The following is a 23,798-nucleotide window of genomic DNA, read 5'->3' on the forward strand; positions in this document are numbered from 1 at the left end:
TTAGTATCGACCCCAAAGAGCTCTCATTGATGCAGGTTATATCTGTCAACGTTTACCACATTTGAAAATTAAACTGAGATTATATATATAAGTTTATACATAAAAGCATATCTTATACATAAGGTGATAAACTAATGGTTAACATAAATCAAATTTTTAATGAAAAAAATACCTATTTCCTAGTATGAAAAATATTTAGAGAAAAGAGTGACGTTGTTTCACGTGTTCATTAGTCTCTTTTATGTCTAGCTTAATTCCGGTACACTGCGTTCTTCCCTTCTCTCACACTCTGTCTGGTGTGATTCGTTGTTTTGGTTGAGGTATATGACGAAAATGCAGCCATATTCAGATTTATAGTTAGAAAAAGGATGTCACAAAGCTCCTGAAAAGGCCTCTAGGAACCCGAGGATTCCCTGGGACCCCACTTTGAGAATCACAGCTGCCATGCCAAAGGAAGGGTGCCCCAGGACTCTCTCACGCTACAGTCTGCACCAGTGTTTCTTGGCCCAATACTTTGTTCTTGCCCCTTTTTCTGAGGAATCAGCACGGGCTCTAGGCGCGTGGGCTCAGTAGTTGTGGCACGCGGGCTCAGTAGTTGTGGTGCACGGGCTTCAGTAGTTGTGGCACGCAGGCTCAGTAGTTGTGGCTCGCGGGCTCAGTAGTTGTGGCTTGCAGGCTCAGTAGTTGTGGTGCACGGGCTTCAGTAGTTGTGGCACTCAGGCTCAGTAGTTGTGGCTTGCGGGCTCTAGAGCGCAGGCTCAGTAGTTGTGGCGCACGGGCTTCGTTGCTCCGCGGCATGAGGGATCTTCCCGGACCAGGGCTCGAACCCGTGTCCCCTACATTGGCAGGTGGATTCTTAACCACTGCGCCACCAGGGAAGTCCAAAGCATGGAGTCTTAAGCGCTGGACCACTGGGGACGTCCCAGGACCATCATTTTGTAACAGGGGTCTCTGGGGGTATGATGAAGAACACGAGGTAGCAACAACGATGGCGCCTGTTTCTGGACAATCCACTTTTTTTACTGGAAGATATAGGTAGGTCGAAGGTATCTATAAAAAGGATCACAGGTAGATGATGGAGAAAATGGCAAAATTGGCATGAATTTTTCAGACGAAATTCTTGAGCCTGCCTTCATGGGGGAGAGCAGGCTGTCCTTCGGACTACATCTCACCATGGACAACGTCAAGGTGCATATAACGCCCACTTCTGTATGATGGGCACCCGTGTATTAAGAATTGGAAGGATTCTGTTGGATTAAAGACAGAGATTTGAGGGCACTTTCTTTGGCTACTTTGCACACGCCGACTTCTCCGATACGCCTTCTCCGTGCTTTTTCCTCCAGGCAAGATCTGTCAGTGCTCACTTATTATTGTTTTTTCCACTCGTTAAACTACTACTAACATACCTTTCCCATGATAGTGTCGTGTAATGCCAGCTACTCCAGAGTACTGCGTGTCATGTTCTCCATGAACGTGGGTAGGTATGTATGACACATTTTCCCCTGGTCCCATTTCTGAACGTGTATCTGTTTTCCCCAGTGAAATCATACAGCTGCATGTACTCAGACAGGGCCGCCACCCAAGACAGGAATATGACTCCCCCAACCATCGTTAGAGGAAACTCCTGACGCACGCGAAGGGCTAGCTTGGGATTTATGAGCTTCAAGGCGTTCACGGTTGGCGAGGGTTGGGTGTCTCCCGGCCTGGCTAGATTCTCAATCCATGGAAGCTGGTAACTCTGGAAGCACAACTGGCCAGAGTAGTTGTAGTTATGAGACCGTAACAGCCAGTGACCCCAAGAGGTACAGCTGTGGTCTTACGGACTCTGTGCTCCTATTCACGCCCAAGTGTAAAGCTGAGGAACGAAGGTATCACATAAGGAAAAAAAGGCTATTTTATGCTACACGCAGCTGCATTTCTACATTTATTTAGAATCTTCCATTTTTCTGAGGAACCTACCTCTTTTCCTTCCACTTTCCCATTCATTTCTATTTTTGTACTTCATATTTCTGTTCTTTATTTTTTTAATATTTTTCGACTCTCTCTTCTCTGTAATATATTTGTGTATTGGTTTCCTGGGGCGGCCGTAACAAATTTCCACAAACTGGGGCGTTTAAAACAGGAATTCATCCTCCTCCAGTCCTGGAGACCAGACGTCTGAGGTCGAGGTGTCCCAGGGCTGCGCTCCCTCCAGAGGCTCCAGGAGAGGGTCCTTCCTGCCTCTTCCAGCTTCTGGGGGCTCCAGGCGTCCCTGGGCTTGTGGCCGCCTCCCTCCCGTCTCTGCCTCCGTCTTCCCGGGGCTTCTCCTCTGTGTCTGGGTCTCTCCTCTTCTGTGTCTTAGAAGGACCCTGTCATTGGATGTAGGGTCACCCTCATCCAGGAGGACCTCATCTCAGACACTTCACTTCATCACATCTGCAAAAACTCTGTTTCCGTATAAGGTCCCATTTGAGGTCGTCGGGTTGGGGACGTGGATGTAACTTTGGAGGCCACCGTTCCACCCATGATACACTGTTTCTCTTTTAAAAAAACATGAGGAGTTGATTTGGAATCAACGTGAGAATTATTTTTGATCATTGAGATTTGCCATCATCAATCAGACCATCATTTGAAAACTCCCCTTTATATTTCCATTGCTTATTCTACTGAATTAGAAGACCTCCTTCTAAAGAAACTAAATAGAGGTTATGCTTTCGAGTTGAAGGTCTTTGCCTTGAGCACTCTGAGGAAATATCAAAAGTATACCTTGTGCCCAGGGACATGTGGCCATCTAGTATATATTTAGTGGTTTACTTCTAGAGTTTCTTGGATTTTTCTTGGTCTTGGCAGTTGTAAGTATATTTCTTCTTTAGCTTATGTCATGTTTTTTTGTTTTTCTATTTCCGGATATTAGAAAGGATAGGTCTGTTAGTTTCTGTAACTGGACTGTAGTCTTTAATCGTGGTAACAGTGCTGCAGATGATACATAAGTGTATGGCATGGCCGTGTGCCAGTACAACTTCATTGACAAAAAGAGGCTGTGGGCCATCATTGGCCAACCCCTAGTGTAGATCTTTGTGCCTAAAATCGCAAACTGGAAACCAGCCTTGCTGTCACTCACCTCCCAAAGTAGGATGGAGGTGAATTCATCGACTATGGAGATTCACATATTGGCTTCTATAAAGTTATGAAGTACTTGAGCCAAAAAAATATGATACAGTGTAACCTATCCTCTTACATTTGGCCTGTGTACACTTATTGAGCACCTACTGTGTGCTACACACTCCCGTATGCAGGAAGGATACAAAGAGGTCCACTCATGGTCCAGTTGGGGAGACATTTTTAATGGCACCCTAGTGACCTCATAGTTGGTCAGATGGCCTCACGGTCATTGCCTTTTCTTTGCTGGCCCATCCTCTGTACTTGGGCTGCAGTGCTTCACGCTTGGCCTCTTGGAACCATCTCTTCGAAGCTGGTCTCGAGCCATCCATGGATTCCAGGGTGCGAGGAAAGAGCTGCCTTGAAATAAATTCTGTTCTGCCCGGGTCAGGCAGAAAGAGTCATCCTTACAAAGCAGGGATGTTTTCCACACTTGCTCGCCACTAAAAATAGATGTTTATGTTTCTAACAGGTTTCCTCCGTTTTTTGATGACAACGCATTTGGCATTTACCAAAAAATTCTTGCAGGCAAGATAGATTTCCCCAGACATTTGGACTTCAGTGTCAAGTAAGTAAACCGTTTCCCCCCTCATCGGGTGTGTTTATTTTTAAAGCATCTAAGAAACCCCCAGTTATGGCATCTGCCGAGCGGGGTACCATCCTGTGTTTTTCTCTATGCTGGGCTGAAGCTGTTTTGACCGGTCATTTTTTCCACCAAAAGGGAAAAGGTTTTCATGACTCTGCTGGGATGAGACTTCACCTTTTAATGACTCTCAGCCCTATTTTATACCGTTTGAAATAAATGACACTTATAATTAGCGAATAAAGGCATTTGTTATCATATTTAATAAGAGAGTCGTTCTGTTATTTGACAAGAAGGGTGTCCTTCCTCCCAGCTAGTGTTGCGGTTGGCACAAGTGTTGATGGCTTTAGCAGTTTTATCTTTTCTCTCCTGCTTAAATTATTTTCATTCTTAAAGTCCTTTTTCCTGCTAGAATTTTGAGTTACGCCCTCGTTGTTTCAAGAACTTTTGCATTGCTTCAGTGTTGAACTTTGGGTGTGCATTTTTATGGCAATGGGGGAAAAAACTAAATTTTTTAAAAGATAAGAATGCTTTAGGTTTTCCAACGACCTTGCTCTGTGTGTCAGCTTTTAGCCATTTGCACCATTGTGAGTCCTAATTTCTAGTTGTTTTACTGTATTTCCCAGATACATTGACAGGTGCTCCAAACCCCTCCTGATCCCCAAATGGGGTTAATTGTGTTTCGTTGAGAACTAAACTCCTCTCTTTTTTGCTACATATTTTTAAAGTAACCTGTGGAAATTAAGTTCAGAGAAAACTTATTTCATGACAGTGATCGGCTCCTGGGGCCACTGGCTGCATCTAGTTTTGTTTCTTAGTGATCAATGTACTTACCTTAAATAGAGATTCTCAGTATGAATCAAGGATGGTGTTCCTCTTGGTTCGTGTGGGCTGGAGCTTGTGTGGTGTTTGACCCTCCAGCTAGGTTTTAAATGATTTTATCAAGAAAAGGAGGCTCCAGTTAGACATAAATTTATCCGGAAGGGAGACTTCTGTGTCATGAATGGTCCGACAGTAAGGTGACAAGGGGAATGCAGCACTCAAAAGTCTATTGCTCTAGAAAGAAATGAAGAAATACGGTCTAGGATTTCTCTCCCAGGCTCCAAATCCCATCAGTGTTGCGTGACATTGTTTCGAATGGATGGCAAAACACTTTAAAAATTGAGTTATAGGGGAGGGGTGGGGAGGGATGAGGAAGGACAGGGGGAGGGTATTAAGAGAAGACAAAATAAAGAGAAAAAAATAAAGTTGAGTTATAGATGTATCAACGATTGACCAATGATTTGATCAGATTAGCGCCTACTCACACCCATGGGCACTGCTAGTTGTTGGCCCCTATAGACTCCCTGCAATTCTCCTGGGTACACCTGGGGCTTGTAAACACCGGCTGCATGTTGGCGGGACCTGCCCGCGATGGGTATGACTTCGCTGTTGCCGTGGGTGCACGTGCTGCAAGCAAGATAAATATGAACTACCTCCTGCGTCCTCATAGTCTGCTTCTTTCTTTTGTAAACTTGTGATGGCAACACAGAAGATCATCAGACTGGATCCCCTTCCTCTTTCAAGGAAGGACTTAAATTCTTCCAGGAGATGTTTCCCCAAGAGAAGGGAAGATCCATAAATCTTAGGTCATTTATTTGCTTTTGTTAATATATGTATTTTTAATGGTTAAAATAGTAAATTTTATTTCTATTTACCACAATTTTTTTTATCCATTTTGTTTTATTGAAGTATAGTTGATTCACAATATTGTGTTAGTTTCAAGTGTACAGCAAAGTGGTTTGGTTATACATATACACATGTATTTGTATACATATAAATTCTTTTTCAGATTCTTTTCCATTATAGGTTATTACAAGATATTGAATATAATTCCCTATGCTATATAGTAGGTCCTCGGTGTTTATTTTATATATAGTCCTGTGTATTTGCTAATCCCAAACTCCTACTTTATCCCTCCCCCCACCCCCTTTCCCAATAAGTTTGATTTCTGTGTCTGTGAGTGCACAGCATGTAGGATCTTAGTTCCCCGACCAAGGATTGAACCCATGCCCCCTGCATTGGAAGTGCAGAGCCCTCACCACTGGAAGGGAAGTCCCTGTATCATTTTTTAGATTCCACATATAAGTGCTATCATATGGTATTTGTCTTTCTCTTCTGACTGACTTCACTTAGTATGATCATCTCTAGGTCCATCCATGTTACTGCAGATGGCACAATTTCACTCTTTTTTACGCTCATGTTCATATATTGAGTACGTTTCCAACGTTTTGTGAACAAGAAGATGTCATAGAAAGAGAACAAGCCTGTCTTCTTCTCATACTTTATACTTTCAAGAGAGAAGCAGCAGAGGCTGTTCTGGAATCCTTAGGGTTAGGGTTAGGGTTAGGGTTAGGGTTGAGTTTGGGGTTAGGGTTAGGGTTAGGGTTAGGGCTAGAGGGTTAGGCTTAGGCTTAGGCTTAGGGTTAGGGTTAAGTTTGGGGTTAGGGTTAGGGGTTAGGGGTTAGGGTTAGGGTTAGTTAGGGTTAGGGTTAGTTAGGGTTAGGGGTTAGGGTTAGGGTTAGGGGTTAGGGGTTAGGGTTAGGGTTAAGTTTGGGGTTAGGGGTTAGGGATTAGGGGTTAGAGTTAGGGTTAGGGCTCACGCAGGCAGCTCCAGGCACTTGCTCTCACATCCCCAATGAGGGTAAGGATTAGGGTTAGGGTTAGGGTTAGGGGTTAGGGTTAGTTAGGGTTAGGGTTAAGGTTAAGGTTAGGGGTTAGGGTTAGGGTTAAGTTTGGGGTTAGGGTTAGGGTTAGTTAGGGTTAGGTTTAGTTAGGGTTAGGGTTAGGGTTAGTTAAGGTTAGGGTTAGGGTTAGGGGTTAGGGTTAGGGGTTAGGGTTAAGTTTGGGGTTAGGGGTTAGCGGTTAGGGTTAGGGTTAGTTAGGGTTAGGGTTAGGGGTTAGGGTTAGGGTTAAGTTTGGGTTTAGGGGTTAGCGGTTAGGGTTAGTTAGGGTTAGGGTTAGTTAGGGTTAGGGTTAGGGTTAGGGGTTAGGGTTAGGGTTAAGTTTGGGGTTAGGGGTTAGGGGTTAGGGTTAGGGTTAGGGCTCACGCAGGCAGCTCCAGGCACTTGCTCTCACATCCCCAATGAGGGGGCTCAGCAAGGGCAGGAACGTGGGACCCTTTGCTGTCCTTGATGATGGCAGATCGTAGTTGAGGAAAACTCTATTTCTTCTCGTTTTTGCCTAGATCTTCATGAGTTGGCTGACAAGCAGACCCCTCAGGAGTCATTTTTTACCCAAATGACTGTCATCAGGTGACCCTGAGGGTAGAATTTTGACTGAAGTTTTTCAGGTCCTTTGTGGGTTCCTACAACCTCAGCATTGGACCGTGTCAGCGTGTTGATCTAGGCAAATGCCCCTTTGGATGAAGCTTAAGATTCCTTGTAGGAATATATATCATTAAAAAGGAAGTAAAAGCTTTGGGGCTTGGTGCCAACTTGGTATAGAACTCATTTATTTACAAGTGTTTCTCTGTGTCTGAAAGTGGTCAAGGAGAAGCCAGCTGGCACCCGGGGCGTCAGTAGGATTCAGAATTTCAGCCTCGGTGAATCAAGGGCTTGCCAGTGGACTCACAACCGTACCAGGATGGAGGTGCCCACCTGTCACGTCTTGGATGCTTGCAGAGTTCCTACGTGGCTTTGCCATATCGGGTGGCCCCTATTCCTTTGCACCTTTTGCCTTCAGGATCGAGCTGTTTTGCAAAGATCTAATTTTATATGTTAAATAAGTCTTTGATTTTCTTGTAATCCTGGGACAGGCAGCTTTAAGGATATGCACTCATAGGGCTGAGGATGCTGTAAGTAATAGGGAAAAAGAAGAAAAAACACATGGATTTGGGGATGTTTTGGGAGTGTGGTGTTTGGTGACCTTGTTTTTTTTGGTTTGTTTCTTTGGTATGTCAAAATAATGAAGGGGAAACTCACTAGGTATGAGAAAGTTACCTTAATTTCTCAGCGCTCTTGTATCCCTTTGCCTTGTGCAAGAGTAAATTTCCCCTGTTTTCGATGGACACATCAAAATCCTAGCCTTAAGGTTAAATCCTAGCCTTAGGTGAGCCAGTGTTCTTGGGTATTCTCTTTGAGATGGATTTGGGAAAACGTCTAGAAGGACTCCAGTTCTACTTAAGGATACACAGTGTTGGGAAACTCTGTGTTACAGTTATGCCTTGACAGAGTTTGACATCAGTAGGAACCTGGGAGATTTCACAGTCCAGATGTGAGGAACCCTGCGTCCCTGGCCCCTCATATTTATCACCTGACGCATCTGAGCCTCCTTAGCTGGTCACAGCGCCCAGGGCGTAGCTGGAGCCTGGGTTGGTGCCGCTCACCCCGGGGCATCATTGGATTCAGGAAAGCTGAGATGCTTAAAGCTGAGTCGGGGGTTTTTGATTGTCCTGGAAAACAGCCTTATATGCTTGAAGTCCCTGGATATTATTATACACAGCATACTCAGCGTATTAGATGCTTAAACACACACATTATACTTTTTACTTCCTTAACTGTTACTCTGAGAACTAGCCCATCTTCTGGAAGTCTTGAAAACCATCTCCAGTTTCCCATCTTAATTGACCGTCCTACTGTATTCTGATACTGTCTGCTATTTATTTATTTATTTTTAAACAAGATTTTATTTATTTATTTAATTTATTTTTGGCTGTGTCGGGTCTTAGTTGCGTCACGCGGGATCTTTGTCGAGGCATGCGGGATCTTTTGTTGCAGTGCGCGGGGTCTTCGTTGCAGCGTGCAGGCTTCTCTCTAGTTGTGGCGTGCGGGTTTTCTCTTCTCTAGTTGTGGCGTGCAGGCTCCAGGGCGCGTGGGCTCTGTAGCTGTAGCGTGCGGCTTCCAAAGGGCGTAGGCTCTCTAGTTGAGGCGTGTGAGCTCAGTAGTTCTGGCACGCAGGCTTAGTTGCTCCGCGGCATGTGGGATCTTAGTTCCCTGACCAGCGATCAAACCCGTGTCCCCTGCATTGGAAGGTGGATTCTTTACTACTGGACCACCAGGGAAGTCCCCCCCGTCTGCTATTTAGAAGGAGGATCTAAGTGAACCAGCACACACGAAAGGGATCCAATAAGTTTATGTGCTTACGGGAAGGCAAGGATGGCCAGACAAGAATCCCACAGATAAGCTGACCCACAGGGCAAAGCCAGACCATCGATTTTGGTAAAAGCACATGTTGTGCAGTTGGCGGGGATAGCCCGACTCGTATATTTGAAATGAAGCCTCACCATCCCCAGGGCAGGCACATTTTCTCTTGCTGCTGGTCACGTTCAAAGGCTATTCTTCTGTACAGTATTTAATCAACCTCTTCCCCTCAGCTAGGTCCCTCTCGCAACTTTGCGTCGCAGAAATCATTTAGGAACGCATAATGGTTAGAAAGAAGCGTTAGAAAGCATTCAGCCAGTGTGAACCATTGCTCCAGTGTCCACGTTGTACGGTCTGGATTTTATTGCTGTTGACCTGCTGTGTTTGCATGGGTCCGTATCAACATGTCTGTGTTTTTGTCTCCTTCTCCCAAACAGAGACCTCATTAAGAAACTGCTTGTTGTCGACAGAACAAGGAGATTGGGAAACATGAAGGTGAGTGTTTCCGTCCGTGTATATTAAGTGGTATTCGTTATAAGTGCCTGTCATTTGACTTCACCCACTTCAACAAAGGCAGAACGTTCATATTCAGTCATTGGTCAAATTCCAAATCTGGGTTTCTGGGGCATGCAGAGTCAAACTGGGTCTACACCCCATCTCCTTGTCTCTCCACAGGAGCCAGTGACTCAACAGTGATCTATAGGTTACGAATCATGACTTTATTTACTTTTATATTTTTAAACAACATTATCGAGGTCTAATTCACATACCATCCAGTTTACCCGTTTAAAGTGGACAGTCCGATGGCTTGTAATGTATTTGCAAAATTGTGCAACCATCACCACAGTTTTAAAGACCATGCTCATCCCTTCCAAAAGAAACCCATATCCTGTAGCTATCACCTCTCTATCCTTCTATCCCTCCTGGTGGTAGGCAACCACTAGGCTACTTTCTGTCTTTATTAGATTGTCCTATTCTGAGCTTTCATGAAAATGGAATCATACAAAACATGACCTTTTGTGTCTGGCTTCTCTCACTGAGCATTATGTGTTCAGGGTCCATCCACATTGTAGCCTGGGTCAGAGCTTCACTCCTTTTCATGGCTGAGTCATATTTCACTGTGTGGATGGACCCCATGCTGTGTATCCATCCATCCATCCACCCATCCATCCATCCACCCATCCATCCATCCACCCATCCATCCATCCATCCATCCATGGACACTTGGGCTGTTTCCACTTTTTGGCTGTTATGAATAGTGCTGCTATAAACATGCATGTGCAGGTTTGTGTGTGAATTAATCATCATTTTAGAAGTTGTACACCATGTGTGATTTTGTCAAACTTTTCATCTGGAGGGAAATATGTGTAAGGAACTGACTTGTATAAACTATGATATTGTATATGCCTGTTTTGGTTCTGTTTTGGCACTGTTGAGTTTGAGACAAACCAGGGACATCTTCTTAGCTGTTTCTAGCTCTGGACGTCCATGGATGAACTTAGACGTGGACCAGTGCATTGACCCTGTCAGTTGCAGTCTTGAGGGACAAAGTAGACCTGTGTGTGAGACTTGAACCTCGCAGATCTATTGGGGCCCTCTGTTTATGTGGGTGTGTTCATTTCCTGGGGCGGCTGTAACAAAGGACCACAAACCGTGAGCTTAAAACCACAGGAATCCATCCTCCCCAATCCTGGAGACCAGACGTCTGAGGTCAAGGTGTCCCCGGGCCGCACTCCCTCCAGAGGTGCCAGGGGAGGGTCCTTCCTGCCTCTTCCAGCTTCCGGGGGCTCCAGGCATCCCTGGGCTTGTGGCCGCCTCCCTCCCGTCTCTGCCTCTGTCTTCCCGGGGCCTCTCCTCTGTATCTGGGTCTCTCCTCTTCTGTCTCTTGTAAGGATACTGTCATTGCATTTAGGGTCCACCCCAATGACTTCATCTTGACTTGTTTACATCTACAGAAACATTGTTTCCAAATAAAGTTACATTCACAGGTGCTGAGGATTAGGACCTCAACATGTCCTTTCGTGGGGAGCACAGTTCAATCCATAACTAGTTAAATTGGTTGGCTAGTTAAGGCTACTCATGGACATTGGCTCAAGTGTTCAGGTCCTTAAGGAGGGGAGTAAACGCTAAGTGGTTGGATATCACTGGTGAAAGGAACAAATCTGTGAAACAGGGTAGTTGTTCATCCAATAGCTGGCTGTTTTTCTCCTCCTGGTGTTCCTTCATTTGGAGTGTTTCTCTTTTTTCTTCCAAAACAGACCATTGTGTTTAACTCCTTCATCCTCTATGGACACTGCTCTGTCCTCCACACTTGGAAAGTTTCTAGCACTTACTTTCTCTTTCACTTCTTTGTCTATTTGTTGTATCTATCTACCTATCATCTATCTATCATCTATGTCTGTCTATATGTCTATCAATCATATTCCATCATCTATCTACCTATATATCCATCATCTATGAATCATCTATCTAGATATCTATCTATCCATTATCTATTAATTTATCTATCATCTATCTACCTATGTATCTATCACCTATCATCTGTCTGTCTGTTATCTTCCATCATCTGTCTATCATCTATCTGTCTGTTATCTATTGAACACCTATCTACCTAACTTTCATCTATCATCTATAAATGTATCTATCAATGATCTATCTAAATAGCTCATCATCTGTCATATACCATCATCTATATCTATCTCTCTGTCATCTATCTAGATATCATAATACCTTAGTATCCATACCGAGTTTGAACTTTTAGGGAGTAAACCTTCAGTCTTATTTACCTTCTCTCAGCATCCCTCAAGGTAACACTCATCAGATGTCATTATTTGACTTACATATGGATGGAAAGAAATAGGAAAAGAAAAAGAGTTTTCAAAATAATAGGACTGGAAAAAAGTAGAAAACACTGACATCCCCGTCTCCTTCCTTTTGGAGATATGGTTACAGAGAATTTTCTTTTTTGAGGATAAATCATTTAAAACTTTAAAAAATATGAACTGGTACACGTTTTAAAAAGTTAACTTCAGATGCACTGGCTCCTGTGTCACAGACTTCACATGTTTCTGTCTTATAACGTCACACATTTAATTGATTAAAAAGTTGCTACAAGTGTCGTAAAAAGGGAGAAGAAGGGTGGAGCTGAAGGCTGAGTACTTGGAAGGGATTTTCAGAGGTCCTGGTGCTGGTGGTGTCCAGCTATTGACACCACAGCTGAGGATGAACTAGGCAGACCTTAGTACACATTGGTTTTTGTGTTGTTGTTTTTTTAAAAATTTTTTTTGGAACAGAGTTGATTTACAGTGTTGTGTTAGTTTCAGTTGTACGGCAAAGTGAGTACATATGCATGTATCCACTCTTTTTTAGATTCTATTCCCATATAGGTTATTACGGAGTATAGAGTAGCGTTCCCTGTGCTGTACACGTTGTTAATTGAGAGGCAACATTGGGTAGTTGTTAAAATCTCTGAAGTTTGACATCCTCAGTTTGAGTTATAGACTTACTCGCTGGGCAATACAGAGCAAATGACATCATTTAACGAATCTCAGTTTATAACATTTCTAAAATGAGCGTAATTTCACCTGAGGAAATTGTCAAGATGAAAACAGGTGTCAAACTCAGACCTGACCGTGTGTCAGTCTAATTTTATGTCAAGAGGCTGAACCATAATTCTACTTCGGTCTTTGTGGTCCAGAGCAGTATACACGTGAACCTCGTGACTGGATTTCTTTCTACAATGAAGGAAAGCAAATGAAACTCAAATGCCTTCATCTGTAGTTTTCCCTAATAGCTCACACTCTGGGGAAAGTGATTCAAAACATAGCAAACTCTTGTTTTTCTCTGTAGGGACTCGTGTAGAGATTCTTTTGGAATATTTTCTTTGCTATCCTGTCAACCTTCTGTTCACTGATGATGCATGTTTCTTTTGAAGAATGGAGCAGAAGATGTGAAACGGCATCGGTGGTTCCGGACCACAGACTGGGAGGCTGTCCCAGAAAGGAAACTGAAGGTACAACATATGTAAATGGGCAGTTCGTACCTGGGCAGCCTGGAGCTCTCCTGAACACTCATTTACTTAGGATGGACACATAATGAATTGATTCGACACAAGCAACCATCCCAAATCGTTAATAAGCCAAGTTCCCTATTCAGGGGAGAGCTCAGCTAAAGAGTCACCTAATGGGGGGTTAAGACCCCGGCTTTTGCAGTTGGATTTTTGGAGAACTGGTTCCATCCCTCCCTAGCTCTGAGACTATGATGAATTTCATCTGTTCCCTTTGTAAGGGGGAATAACACAGGTAGGACATATGTCTCATACTTATGGACGGATATGGCACAGTGATGGTGGTAGATGAGATGAAAAGTATTCTGAGGCTCATCTTTCTTTGAACTGAATATGTTATTGACGGGTATCCTCAATAGCAATGTTTTCAACATTGCACTTGGGTGCCAGTGGAGAGACTTAAAAAATGCTAATGCCTGGCCCCCAGCCCAGACTCTAGGAGTGGAGCTGATATTCATTTTGTTCAAGGTTTTAACTTTTATGTATTTTATTCTATTACACTGACTTACAAAATTGCCTAGGTAATATATTCGCATTTATCAAAAACCAAGTCAATATTAATATGCATACATGGCCAGGCTGTCCCCTCCCAGCTGGCTATAGGTAACCACTTTTATTAGATTTTTCTGTGTATCCTTTAAAAGTTTCTTTAGGTTAATGTGAACCCAGGTGGATATACATATTCTTGTTTTCTCCCTTTTTAAAAAGTATTTGTTTTTATTTATTTATTTATTTGGCTGCGTCAGGTCTTTAGTTGTGGCACGCAGGCTCTCTAGTTGTGGTGCGAGGGCTCCAGAGCACTCAGTCTCAGTAGTTGTGGCACACGGGCTCTCTAGTTGTGGTACGCAGGCTCTAGAGCACGCAGGCTTAGTTGCCCCGCGGCATGTGGGATCTTAGTTCCCTGACCAGGGCTCGAACCCGTGTCCCCTGCATTGGAAGGCAGATTCTTAGCCACTGGACCACCAGGGAAGTCCTTCTCCCTTTTTTTTTTTTTTTAAAAATAAATTTATTTATTTATTTATTTATTTTTGGCTGTGTTGGGTCTTCGTTTCTGTGCGAGGGCTTTCTCTAGTTGCGGCGAGCAGGGGCCACTCTTCATCGCGGTGCGCGGGCCTCTCACTGTCGCGGCCTCTCTTGTTGCGGAGCACAGGCTCCAGACGCGCAGGCTCAGTAGTTGTGGCTCACGGGCCTAGTTGCTCCGCGGCATGTGGGATCTTCCCAGATCAGGGCTCGAACCCGTGTCCCCTGCATTGGCAGGCAGATTCTCAACCACTGCGCCACCAGGGAAGCCCCCTTCTCCCTTTTTTAGAAACACAAAACCTACAGTTATACATGTACTATTCTAATTTTGCTTTTTTCATTTAACAGTACAACCTCGAGATCTTCCCATATGCCTGAATAGCTTTCTCATTCTTTTTAAACCGCATGGAACTGCTTTACATGTCTCTACCATCGTTTACTTAACCAGACCTCAACTGACAGACACTTATGCCAATTCCAGTCTCCTACAAGGAATAATTTCATACATTTCTTTTGTGTTGAAGATGAATTTCCAGACGTGAGATCCTTGGGTCAGAGGGTAAATGCGTTTGAAATCTTGGTACTTTTGCAACATACTTCTCTGTAGAAATGGCATCCTTTTGTGCTCCCAGAGGACTTGTTTTGAAAAATGCCTCTTTCCCCCCAGCTCAAGAGTGGTGAGTTATACAACTTTTGCAGTTTTGCCTAACTGATGGTTAAAAAGAGGTATCTCTGTGTAACTTTATTTTTATAACTTTTTAAAAGTTCATCAAGTGATTCCAAACATGCCACCCAGATAGAGATGCTCCTCTGGAGCCATTGACTGGGCTGGAAGGTTTCTGAAAGCCAGAATCATGCACCTTCTGTCCACATGGTGCCTGGTCTATAGAAATAGCTCATTTATTGAATGCAATGAGAACGAATGAAGGAAAAGTCACCCTTAAACTTACTCTGTGACTTTTAAAATCTTTGTAAATCCTTAAGCTCTTTTATGGAGCCAACCTAAGATCTGTTCATGCGTGGGTTGGCCCATTTGGGGATGGGGGTTGTCTGCTGTGCGTATAAAGCGTGAACCTCACTAATTAGGCTTTCTGGCATGGAACTTCTGAGTCAGATGAGGAACGTGGCACCTTCACCTGAAGTTCCTTGATGTTTCTGAGATGCTGACCACTCAATACTCTTTGTATTTTGATACAGTCACCGAAATATACAAGTAACAAGAGGGTTTTCTTTTTTTTTTTTTTTTACATGAATAATTTTTAATTTACTTGACTCATTTCTGTGTCCACATAGCAGTTAAAATGTTCCCCCTGGGATCCACATATGAGCCCATGCTCTGTCAGGATTCTCCAGCTGCATCTGCTTTGCTGTGGTCTATTAGGAAGCACGGAGCTTTGGGACAGAGACAAATCTAGGTCCTTGTCCTGGACTTGACTTGAGGATTCTAGCATCACTGAGCCTCAAGTGTCTTGTGAAACATCCAGGTTAGGATGCATCCTGCAGAGGAAGGGAGGGAGGGGTGGTGCTCACCACGTGTGTTAAAGGCTCTGGACAAAGCATAACAGTTTCATAGGATTAGAGAAAACTAGTTGGTGTCTGTGTCCGTTACAGAATCTTGGAGTTGGATGTATGCAGGAATCAGCAAAGTACAACCTGTGGGCCAAATCTGGCCCCTTGCTTGTTTTTATAAATAAAGTTTTATTGGCACATAGCCACATCCATTTGTTTACAGATTGTCGATGGCTGCTTTCCCACTGCAATGGCAGCACTGAGTAGTTGCAACAGAAGTTGTATGGCCTGAAAAACAAAATGTTTTACTAACTGGCCCTTTATGGGAAAAGTTTGCTGACCCTCTTCTCAATCCCAATGCCTTCATTTTTATCAACGCAGGATTGAGGTTTGGCCTCTGAGATAATAAAACCCAAGTCTGGAGCTCTTTCCGTCTTTCTGGAATTTTCCAAAGTGTGGCCACAGGACCAGCTACATCAGAATGTCCCCGACCTGGGAATCTGAATTTAACAAGCAGTCCAGGTGGTCCTCAATTCTAAAATTTAAGAAGCAAGTGCTGGGTACCTTCCTTCCTCCCTAAATTCTTCAAACTGCGTAAGCATTCATCAGTCTGATAGTTGACACCTCACTTGCAATATCTTAATTCCAAGCTTTTCCTGTTCATAAACAAAGAGAAGCAGCTATGTAGTTTTCCAGTTCTTTTTACATTTTCACATAAAGCTGTAGACATAGAGGGATGTTTGGGTAGACCTCGGAGATACTGTAAGCTTGGTTCCAGAGCACCGCAATAAAGCGAGTCACACTAATTTTTTGGTTTCGCAGCACATATAAAAGTTATGTATAGGGAATTCCCTGGTGGTCCAGTGGTTAGGACTCTGTGCTTTCACTACCAAGGGTAAGGGTTCTATCCCTGGTCCGGGAACTAAGATTCCCGCAAACCAAGGCGTGGCCAAAAATTTAGAAAAAGAAAAAAATTATGGAGCTTCTCTGGTGGCGCAGTGGTTGAGAATCTGCCTGCCAATGCAGGGGACACGGGTTCGAGCCCTGATCTGGGAAGATCCCACGTGCCGCGGAGCAACTAGGCCCGTGAGCCACAACTACTGAGCCTGCGCGTCTGGAGCCTGTGCTCCGCAACAAGAGAGGCCACGACAGTGAGAGGCCTGCGCACCGCGATGAAGAGTGGCCCCCGCTTGCCGCAACTGGAGAAAGCCCTCGTGCAGAAACAAAGACCCAACACAGCCAAAAATAAATAATAAATAAATTTTTAAAAAAAAATTCAAAACAAAACCAAAAAAACACAATTTCAGTAGTAACATCAAAGGTCACTGGTCACAGATCAACATAACAAATATCATCATAGTGGAAAAGTTTGAACTGTGAGAACTGTGAAAATGTGACACAGAGACGAAGTGAGCCAGTGCGGTTGGAAAAAGGATCCCAGTAGACTTGCTCGCGTAGGGTTGCTGCAGAGCTTCCATTTGTGAAAAACACAGTCTGTGCAAAGTGCGCTAATGTGCACTGAGCGTAGTAGCATCCTGGCGCGCGCTGTTCCTCTGTAACACGGTGTTGTGTCCTGTTGTTCCCCAGCCTCCCATCGTGCCCAAAGTGTGCAGCGAGGGCGACACCTCCAACTTCGAAGCTTATCCCGAAAACGACTGGAACGTGGCCCCTCCGGTGTCACAGAAAGATCTGGAAGTCTTCAAGAATTTCTGAGCGTGGGCTCCCCACCTGGAAGGTATAGCTTTTTTTTTTTTTTTTTTAATATCAAGGCATCTCTTATTTCATTCATTAATTCTATCAGTTGAATTCTGTTTCTTTCTTTCTTTTTTTTTTTTACATATACACGTATCTATTCTTTTTCAAATTCTTTGCCCATTTAGGTTGTTACATAATATTGTGCCCACTTCCCTGTGCTCTACAGTAGGTCCTTGTTGGTTGAACTTATTTACAAAACAGAAACAGACTCAGAGAACGAACTTATGGTTACGAGGGGGAGAGAGGGGAGGGATACACTGGGAATTCAGGATTGATACGTACACACTGCTGTATTTAAAATGGATAACCAACAAGGTGTATCTTTATTTTTAGTAGTTAAAAATCAGCGAGGTTGACAGAACCTCACGTGCAGGAGGTCTTGCCTAGACCGAGTGGGGCTTCTCTCCCCCCTTCGGGCACGAGCGATAGAGCAGAACCAGCCAGAGGCCTTTCCAGGGCAGCAGAAGACACAGCCGGTGTGTATGGGCCGCACAGCCAGAGCACCAGCCTCACCACCAGCATCTCACGCCCCGGACCCACCTGCCAGGGCGGAGTCCGTACCAATAAATAAGACTCCTAGGAGACGGGTGCGCCTGCACATTGGAGAAGCCTAGCTCTTGTGCCTCCTTCCTGGAGTCCCCGAGATCCAGACCACAATACTTCCCAAGTATTTTCAGAAGGACTCTTGGGTCTCTTTTTGTTAAAAAGGAATCATCTGAGAACACCTGGTAGGAAATTTGCTAAAGTTAATTTGAGATTTAAAAGAAATGATTTTGAGTCTCTTATTTCCACGAACCTTTGAAGGTCTATGACTCTGACTTTGAAGGTCTAGTTTATTTAGTTAGTTATTGAGTTAGTTTAATTGCCTTTTATTTTTCTCCCCGGTATCTAGGAGTTGGTTTTTATTTTTTTAATTTTTATTTTTTATTGAAGTTTAGTTGATTTGCAATATTGTGTTAGTTTCAGGTGTAGCAAAGTGATTCCGTTGTATATGTGTATATGTTTTTTTCAGATTGTTTTCCATTGTAGGCTTTTACAATATATTGAGTATAGTTCCCTGTGCTATACGGTAGGTCCTTGTTGTTTATCTATTTTATACATAGTAATGTGAATCTGTTCATCCCAAACTCCTAATATATTCCCTCCCCATTTTTCCCCTTTGGTAACCATAAGTTTGTTTTCTGTGTCTGTGAGTCTGTTTCTGTTTTGTAAATAAGTTCATTTGTATCATTTTTTTCCTAGATTTATAGTGGAATTATTTTTAATGTACTTTGGCCAATGGCAGGGGCAGTATTTGATGACATTCTTGATGAACCTTTGGAAGTCAGGGGATTATTTCATGATCACATTGCTTTCTATTTATTCAACCAGTTTGCATTTTGCTCTTCTAAAAGCCAGACACATTCATATTTGAATCTGTCTCAGTAATTTTACCGGCTGGTATTTTCCGCTGAGCGATTAGGTGTGATGATTCTATGCGAGAAGATACTCTTTCATGAAGCGAAATCTAATCCCATAGGTGAGACCCAAGTTCAGCTTCATTACAGGATTCCGGAGCTATGTTCTGGAGCTGTGTGACTTAATCATGCATCTTTGTGTGGATTACTGCTTTTCAGCAGGTGGAGATGGATGTTAAGACAGCTGGCAGGGGACCTCTCACCTCCCTGTGCCTTGTAGTTTTCTTCATCATAAAATGTTTTGTCTGGTTGTATAATCCTACAGCAAAGCACGTTGAAACGAGGATCTGTTTTTGCTTGAGTGATGAATCTCCTTTCTCAGCGTGGATGAGGAGGGGCTAGTTCTGTGGATGTCAACACCATAGAACATTAAAAACCCACCTTTAAAATACTGTTCCATTTCTCTTATTAGGCATCTTCTCTCCTTAGAATTCAGGCTTGTGGGTCTTTGCAGTAAGAATTCCAAAGGAAAGTTTGGTTTCTTTCGTGCTATTATTGTTGTTGTTGTTCGTAGGATGACAAACTTTACCCAGGTGTTTAAAAACTAACAAAATCCTTTGTCTAATTTCATGCCAGAAACAGGGTGATTTGAGCCTGCCCGGGACAGATGGCTGCCCCCAGGCAGACCTGAAGAAGCATCTTCTTAATGGGATAAGGACTTTTCCACGTTTATATACACCCGGATGTATATAAAGAGATTGCAGAGCCATTGACGTTTGTGGACCTAGCATTATTTAAGCAACTGGAAATCGACTGCACAGTAGGACATTTTGAAAAATTGTTTGGTTGTAGATTTTATCTTCTTTTTAGGCTTGTGTTCCTACTGGGATATCCTGGGGGTTTTTTTCTCGTAGACTTTATAAGTTTGAGCTGAACTTGTTCAGATACAACCACAGATTGTGTGTTTGTGCCTGTGCGTGTGTGTGTGTGTGTGTATAAAAAGGACGGTGTGCCTGGAGCAGGGAAATTGTGCAGTGAAGTAAATGTTCCTACTTTCCAGAGCCTATGTTGTTTATGTTTCAGATTTTTTTTTCAAGAATCTATTCTCTTGGGGACAAATTTTAAAAGTATGATATGTGCATTTTTTATCATCTTATATGCATTTTATGGTTATATGTGAAGAAAATATCATACGACGGTCTATATCCAGTATCTTCAATGCTTTGTGTCTGGTAGCCTTGGGTCATGAATCCAGGATGACAGGGAAGGAGATGTGGGTTTGAACTTTAGTGCAAGACTAGCCATTGACCATGAACGTTATTCAAGGAATTTTCTCTATTGCATTAAAAAATTTCATACTCTGTAGGGGGATGGCTATCTATTAATATTCCAGGTTAAATCCGTGGACCAAAACGCATCTCCCGAAGCAAACTAGTAGCTTTCTGTATTGGCTCAATGAACTTAGGCAAATGTTTTCTTTTCCCTTTGGTTTTAGGACAAGTAAGAAACAAAACGGATACGATGGAAGTGTTTGAACCTCCCTCGTTTCTGCTTAGTTTCACTTCTTCTTGTCAGTGTTCAGTCCGTCTGGTTTCATAGACCTGGTCGGCTTGTGCAGAATAACCACTGGATGAGATTCGTTTCTCTTTGGACGTGATGGTGGGGGTCCCCTGAGGCGTGCTCTGCTGTGCCTTCCCCTTAGCACTGATCATGAAAGCCAGGTGTTGAGTGGGTCGCCATGAGTGTTGCTGTTTAAATATGGGTCTTCCCAGAAGCACTGCCTGGGCAGAGGTCCTTGGTGTCTGTCTCGTCCCTCATGCATTTCCTTCTCTACTCTCTGCTCTTGCTTTCTGATTCTAAACTTTGCCGTGAAAATCTAAAGGCGCCGCCCATATTCTGTTGGCTGTGACGCAGCTGGAAGCACAGCATTGCTCAAACCTGTTACGTATCCAATCATAGGGCCCAACCATGGCCTTCTCCATGGAGGTCTGTGCATTTAAGTAGGTTCCAGAGCCTTCCGTGGCTGCAGGGATGCACCCAATAGATCTCCGAGATCTCCTCTCCTGCATCCTCCCTTTTCCTGCCAAGAAAGGTCCAGCTCCTTGGGCAGCCGGCATGGGGCAGCGTATGCCCCATAGGTGTGTTGGTGTCAAGCGTTGGGTGCCCCCCGAGCTCTCAGCCCCCTCCCAGGCCTCTGCAGCTTATGTGTTCCTGGGTTACCTGGCAGGTTCTTTGCCATCAACACAGTTTTTCCTGTGCTGGGCCAGGAAGGCTTTTCTTCCTATAGCCCTTGCCTACCTCTCTTCTGCAGGCACATCTGGGGGTGTGGAGAGCTGCCATTTGCAAAAAATCATACTTTTTTTTACTGTAGCAAAAATGTCAAAGGAGATGCAGTCACTTATCAGATTTGGCCAGTTTCCACTCACGAATCCAAAGACAAGGGCTGTGTGTATTTGAAGGTGACATGAAGGCAACTTACGCCTATAAAAGCTTTAAATTGAAGGCACTAAATCACCCCCTTCTCATAAATGACCTCATCTTCAAATAGAAACCAACTCCATAGGTGAGAGTGAGTCCAAAATTTAGTAAAATAAACCCTTGACAAGGAGTAGCTCTATAAAAATTTATTTTCCAAGGGTGCGCTTGGATAAATGTTCCCACAGAACTGTATTTTCAGTCTGTACTTTGCAGGCACCGTGCTCTTTGGATGAAGCCATGGGCCAACAGGGGCTAAAATTTTACCATGTAATTCCTGCACCATTTCATCGTTGAATGTCAGAAGGTTAAATCAGCAAAGCAAACCTGCACGGAGATGTAGACCCACGAGGAAAAACATGTCTCGTGTCTTCTGACTATAAAAATAAACAATTATTATTTGGAGCCTTATGCTTAAAAAAAATACAAAATAAATGAAACACCTTTCTGGAACACAGTGCAAAATTGTACATACACACGATCCCTGCACATATTTTTTTGGGTTCTCTCTTCCTGTCCAGGATTTAATTTATGAGATGAAAATAGTACAAGAATGCATGAGAACACATTGCCTTAATTTTGAACAAATATGCAGGGAAAACAAAAGTTCAAATGCATTGATGATTTGGTTCTTTAAAAACGTTGTCATTGACCATCAGCCGTGCAAAACCTTGAAAATGAAGAGGAATTCCAGGAGTACCAGATGGTGTTTGTCTCACCTTCCAGACCCTCATGCCCATTTAATTATACAAAGCGCTACCTGCCGGTGGCCAGGGCATAAATTAAATGGTCTGACATAATGCAAAGATGGGTGTGATCAAAATGAGTCTTAAGCACATGGCACGCTCCCTATGTATGACCGAAAAATAGTTCACTCCCTGGAGGCCTTCTGCCGTGTTCACGTATCGGATCAAAAATAATCAGGGTGCAAAGTTTTGAAGGAAATTCATATCCATTAGCACAACCTTCAGAGCCGGAAAAGGACAGATTTTTGTTTTCTGCAATTTGACAAGTTGGTAAATGACAATGCTATTTAAAAAGTCTTCAGGAAACACATGTATTGCAAGCGGTGGATTGAGGTGGGTCTTGTTTTCCTAAGGGGATTGTCGCCAGCCTGCTTTGATAGGCATCTGTGAAGCTGAGAAGGAGATAAAATCACAGCTGATCATACAGCATAATGTTCATGGTCACAGAAGTTGGAATCCCAGTCAGCAGAAATGTATCGTTTGCCAGCAATGGAAAAGTCGTGATTTATGCTCTCCACATGTCAAAATATGCAAAAGAAACTCCAGTAACCAGGTAACAGGTGTCCATGTCACACCATCACGATGCTTTGAAACGCCACCTCCTGTTCCTTCTCCTGGGGCAGCTGCACCATCAGCTGTTTATAAATGTCTTGTGCAATGTTTGGTTTCCTTCTGTCCGTCTATACGTCGGGACTAACCTGCTGCCAGCCACGGCGTCACCAGTAGCGCTGAGCAGTTGAGTGACGTGACACACATTTGCCCTTTCTACGTACAACCTAAGTTGCCTCTCAATTTGGAACCACTGTAACTGTGAAATACAGCTCCATCATGTTCACGCGAGACCCCGACGCACCGCCCTGTAGGCACTGAGGGCCGCCCACCCAGGTGAACTCTGCAGGCTGCACCCAGTCCCATCAGAGCATCAAAATCCTCGCGTTAGCTGCAGGTGCAGGAAAGATTGGATTTTTTTTTCCAGCCCTTTGATTTTGCATCACGAAATTTACACCATCACAGAAGCTCTTGATGGCTCCCAATTAAGATTTGAAGTGAGATGCCTGCATTATTCTTTGTCCAGGGGTCCCTCTCCCTGGCATGTATTTTACACCTGTTGGGCACATCCTACGTACTGTATGTACCCTCTATCCCTGTTTCTGACTCATTAGTTCAACTTCCGTGGATGTTGTTGAGTTACCGAAAACAAAGAGAAAAACACATGCACAGTTGTCTTAATATATTTGAGTAGTGGGGTGTGTGTGTGTGTATCTGTCTGTCTGTCTGTCTTGTTGGAGGTGGAATGGGGGCGATGCTTTCACCAAGCATAATGTTCTCATATCAAGCTTGTTTTTGCAGACCCTGTGGGGTTGCATCCAAGGAGCAGTGCTTCATAATCAAAAGGAAATACTCTGTAACAGTTTACTCTAAATTATTGTGTCTTAAGATGTTCTGTTGATCTTCCACGGTGGACTCCTCTGTTATTTAAGTAAAAGTCATTACATGTTTGTTTTTGCAACTGGGATTTGAAGCCTTTCTGCTCGCGCAGGCCGTCTTTCCTGGTTCCCTGTGATGCTTTTCCAGCTCTGCAGGGCGGTCAGAGCTTCCTTCTTTCTTGTGGGGTGAAGCGCCTGGGCCAGTGTGGCATGTCCCCAGTGAGTCACACTGGGAGCCCCGCCGGGTCATCCCAGCTTCTCACGTGGATTAAAAAAAAAAAAAAAAAAAGTCACACTGGGAGCCCCGCCGGGTCATCGCAGCTTCTCATGTGGATTAAAAAACCCTGTCAATTCCTTGCACAATGAAAATCACTGTGATTTGTATATATACCCTAGGAAAATTTTACTGCTGTCTAATTTATGGAATAATACTATTGATTCTAGGTTTGTTTAATAAAACTTTGTATCTTTTAAGATAAAGTCTGTCTCTGGTCTGCTTCTTTGGTCACAGGGAAAGCTGTAGCTTTTCTGCTTTCATCTAGCCTGGGTGTCGGAAGTCTTT

At 43.6% G+C, this 23,798-nt stretch overlaps 1 protein-coding gene across 3 annotated transcripts in view; it reads left to right on the forward strand.

The window, feature by feature from the left end:
* The window catches only part of LOC133082912 (cAMP-dependent protein kinase catalytic subunit PRKX), an 82,131-nt gene extending 62,774 nt beyond the window's left edge, over nucleotides 1-19,357 (forward strand). For 2 of the 3 annotated variants that reach the window (XM_061179593.1, XM_061179596.1), the window contains 5 exons: nucleotides 3,611-3,706; nucleotides 9,279-9,336; nucleotides 12,776-12,853; nucleotides 17,024-17,171; nucleotides 19,225-19,357. In XM_061179593.1, the coding sequence (XP_061035576.1) occupies nucleotides 3,611-3,706; nucleotides 9,279-9,336; nucleotides 12,776-12,853; nucleotides 17,024-17,149 (358 nt within the window). In that variant the 3' untranslated portion in view covers nucleotides 17,150-17,171; nucleotides 19,225-19,357. The remainder of the gene's footprint in view (nucleotides 1-3,610; nucleotides 3,707-9,278; nucleotides 9,337-12,775; nucleotides 12,854-17,023; nucleotides 17,172-19,224) is intronic. The other variant, XM_061179595.1, reaches the window with a different exon arrangement.
* Nucleotides 19,358-23,798: the final 4,441 nt, after the last annotated feature.

The sequence above is a fragment of the Eubalaena glacialis genome, chromosome Y (genome assembly GCF_028564815.1).
Source record: "Eubalaena glacialis isolate mEubGla1 chromosome Y, mEubGla1.1.hap2.+ XY, whole genome shotgun sequence".
In the NCBI taxonomy this organism is placed as follows: Eukaryota; Metazoa; Chordata; class Mammalia; order Artiodactyla; family Balaenidae; genus Eubalaena; species Eubalaena glacialis.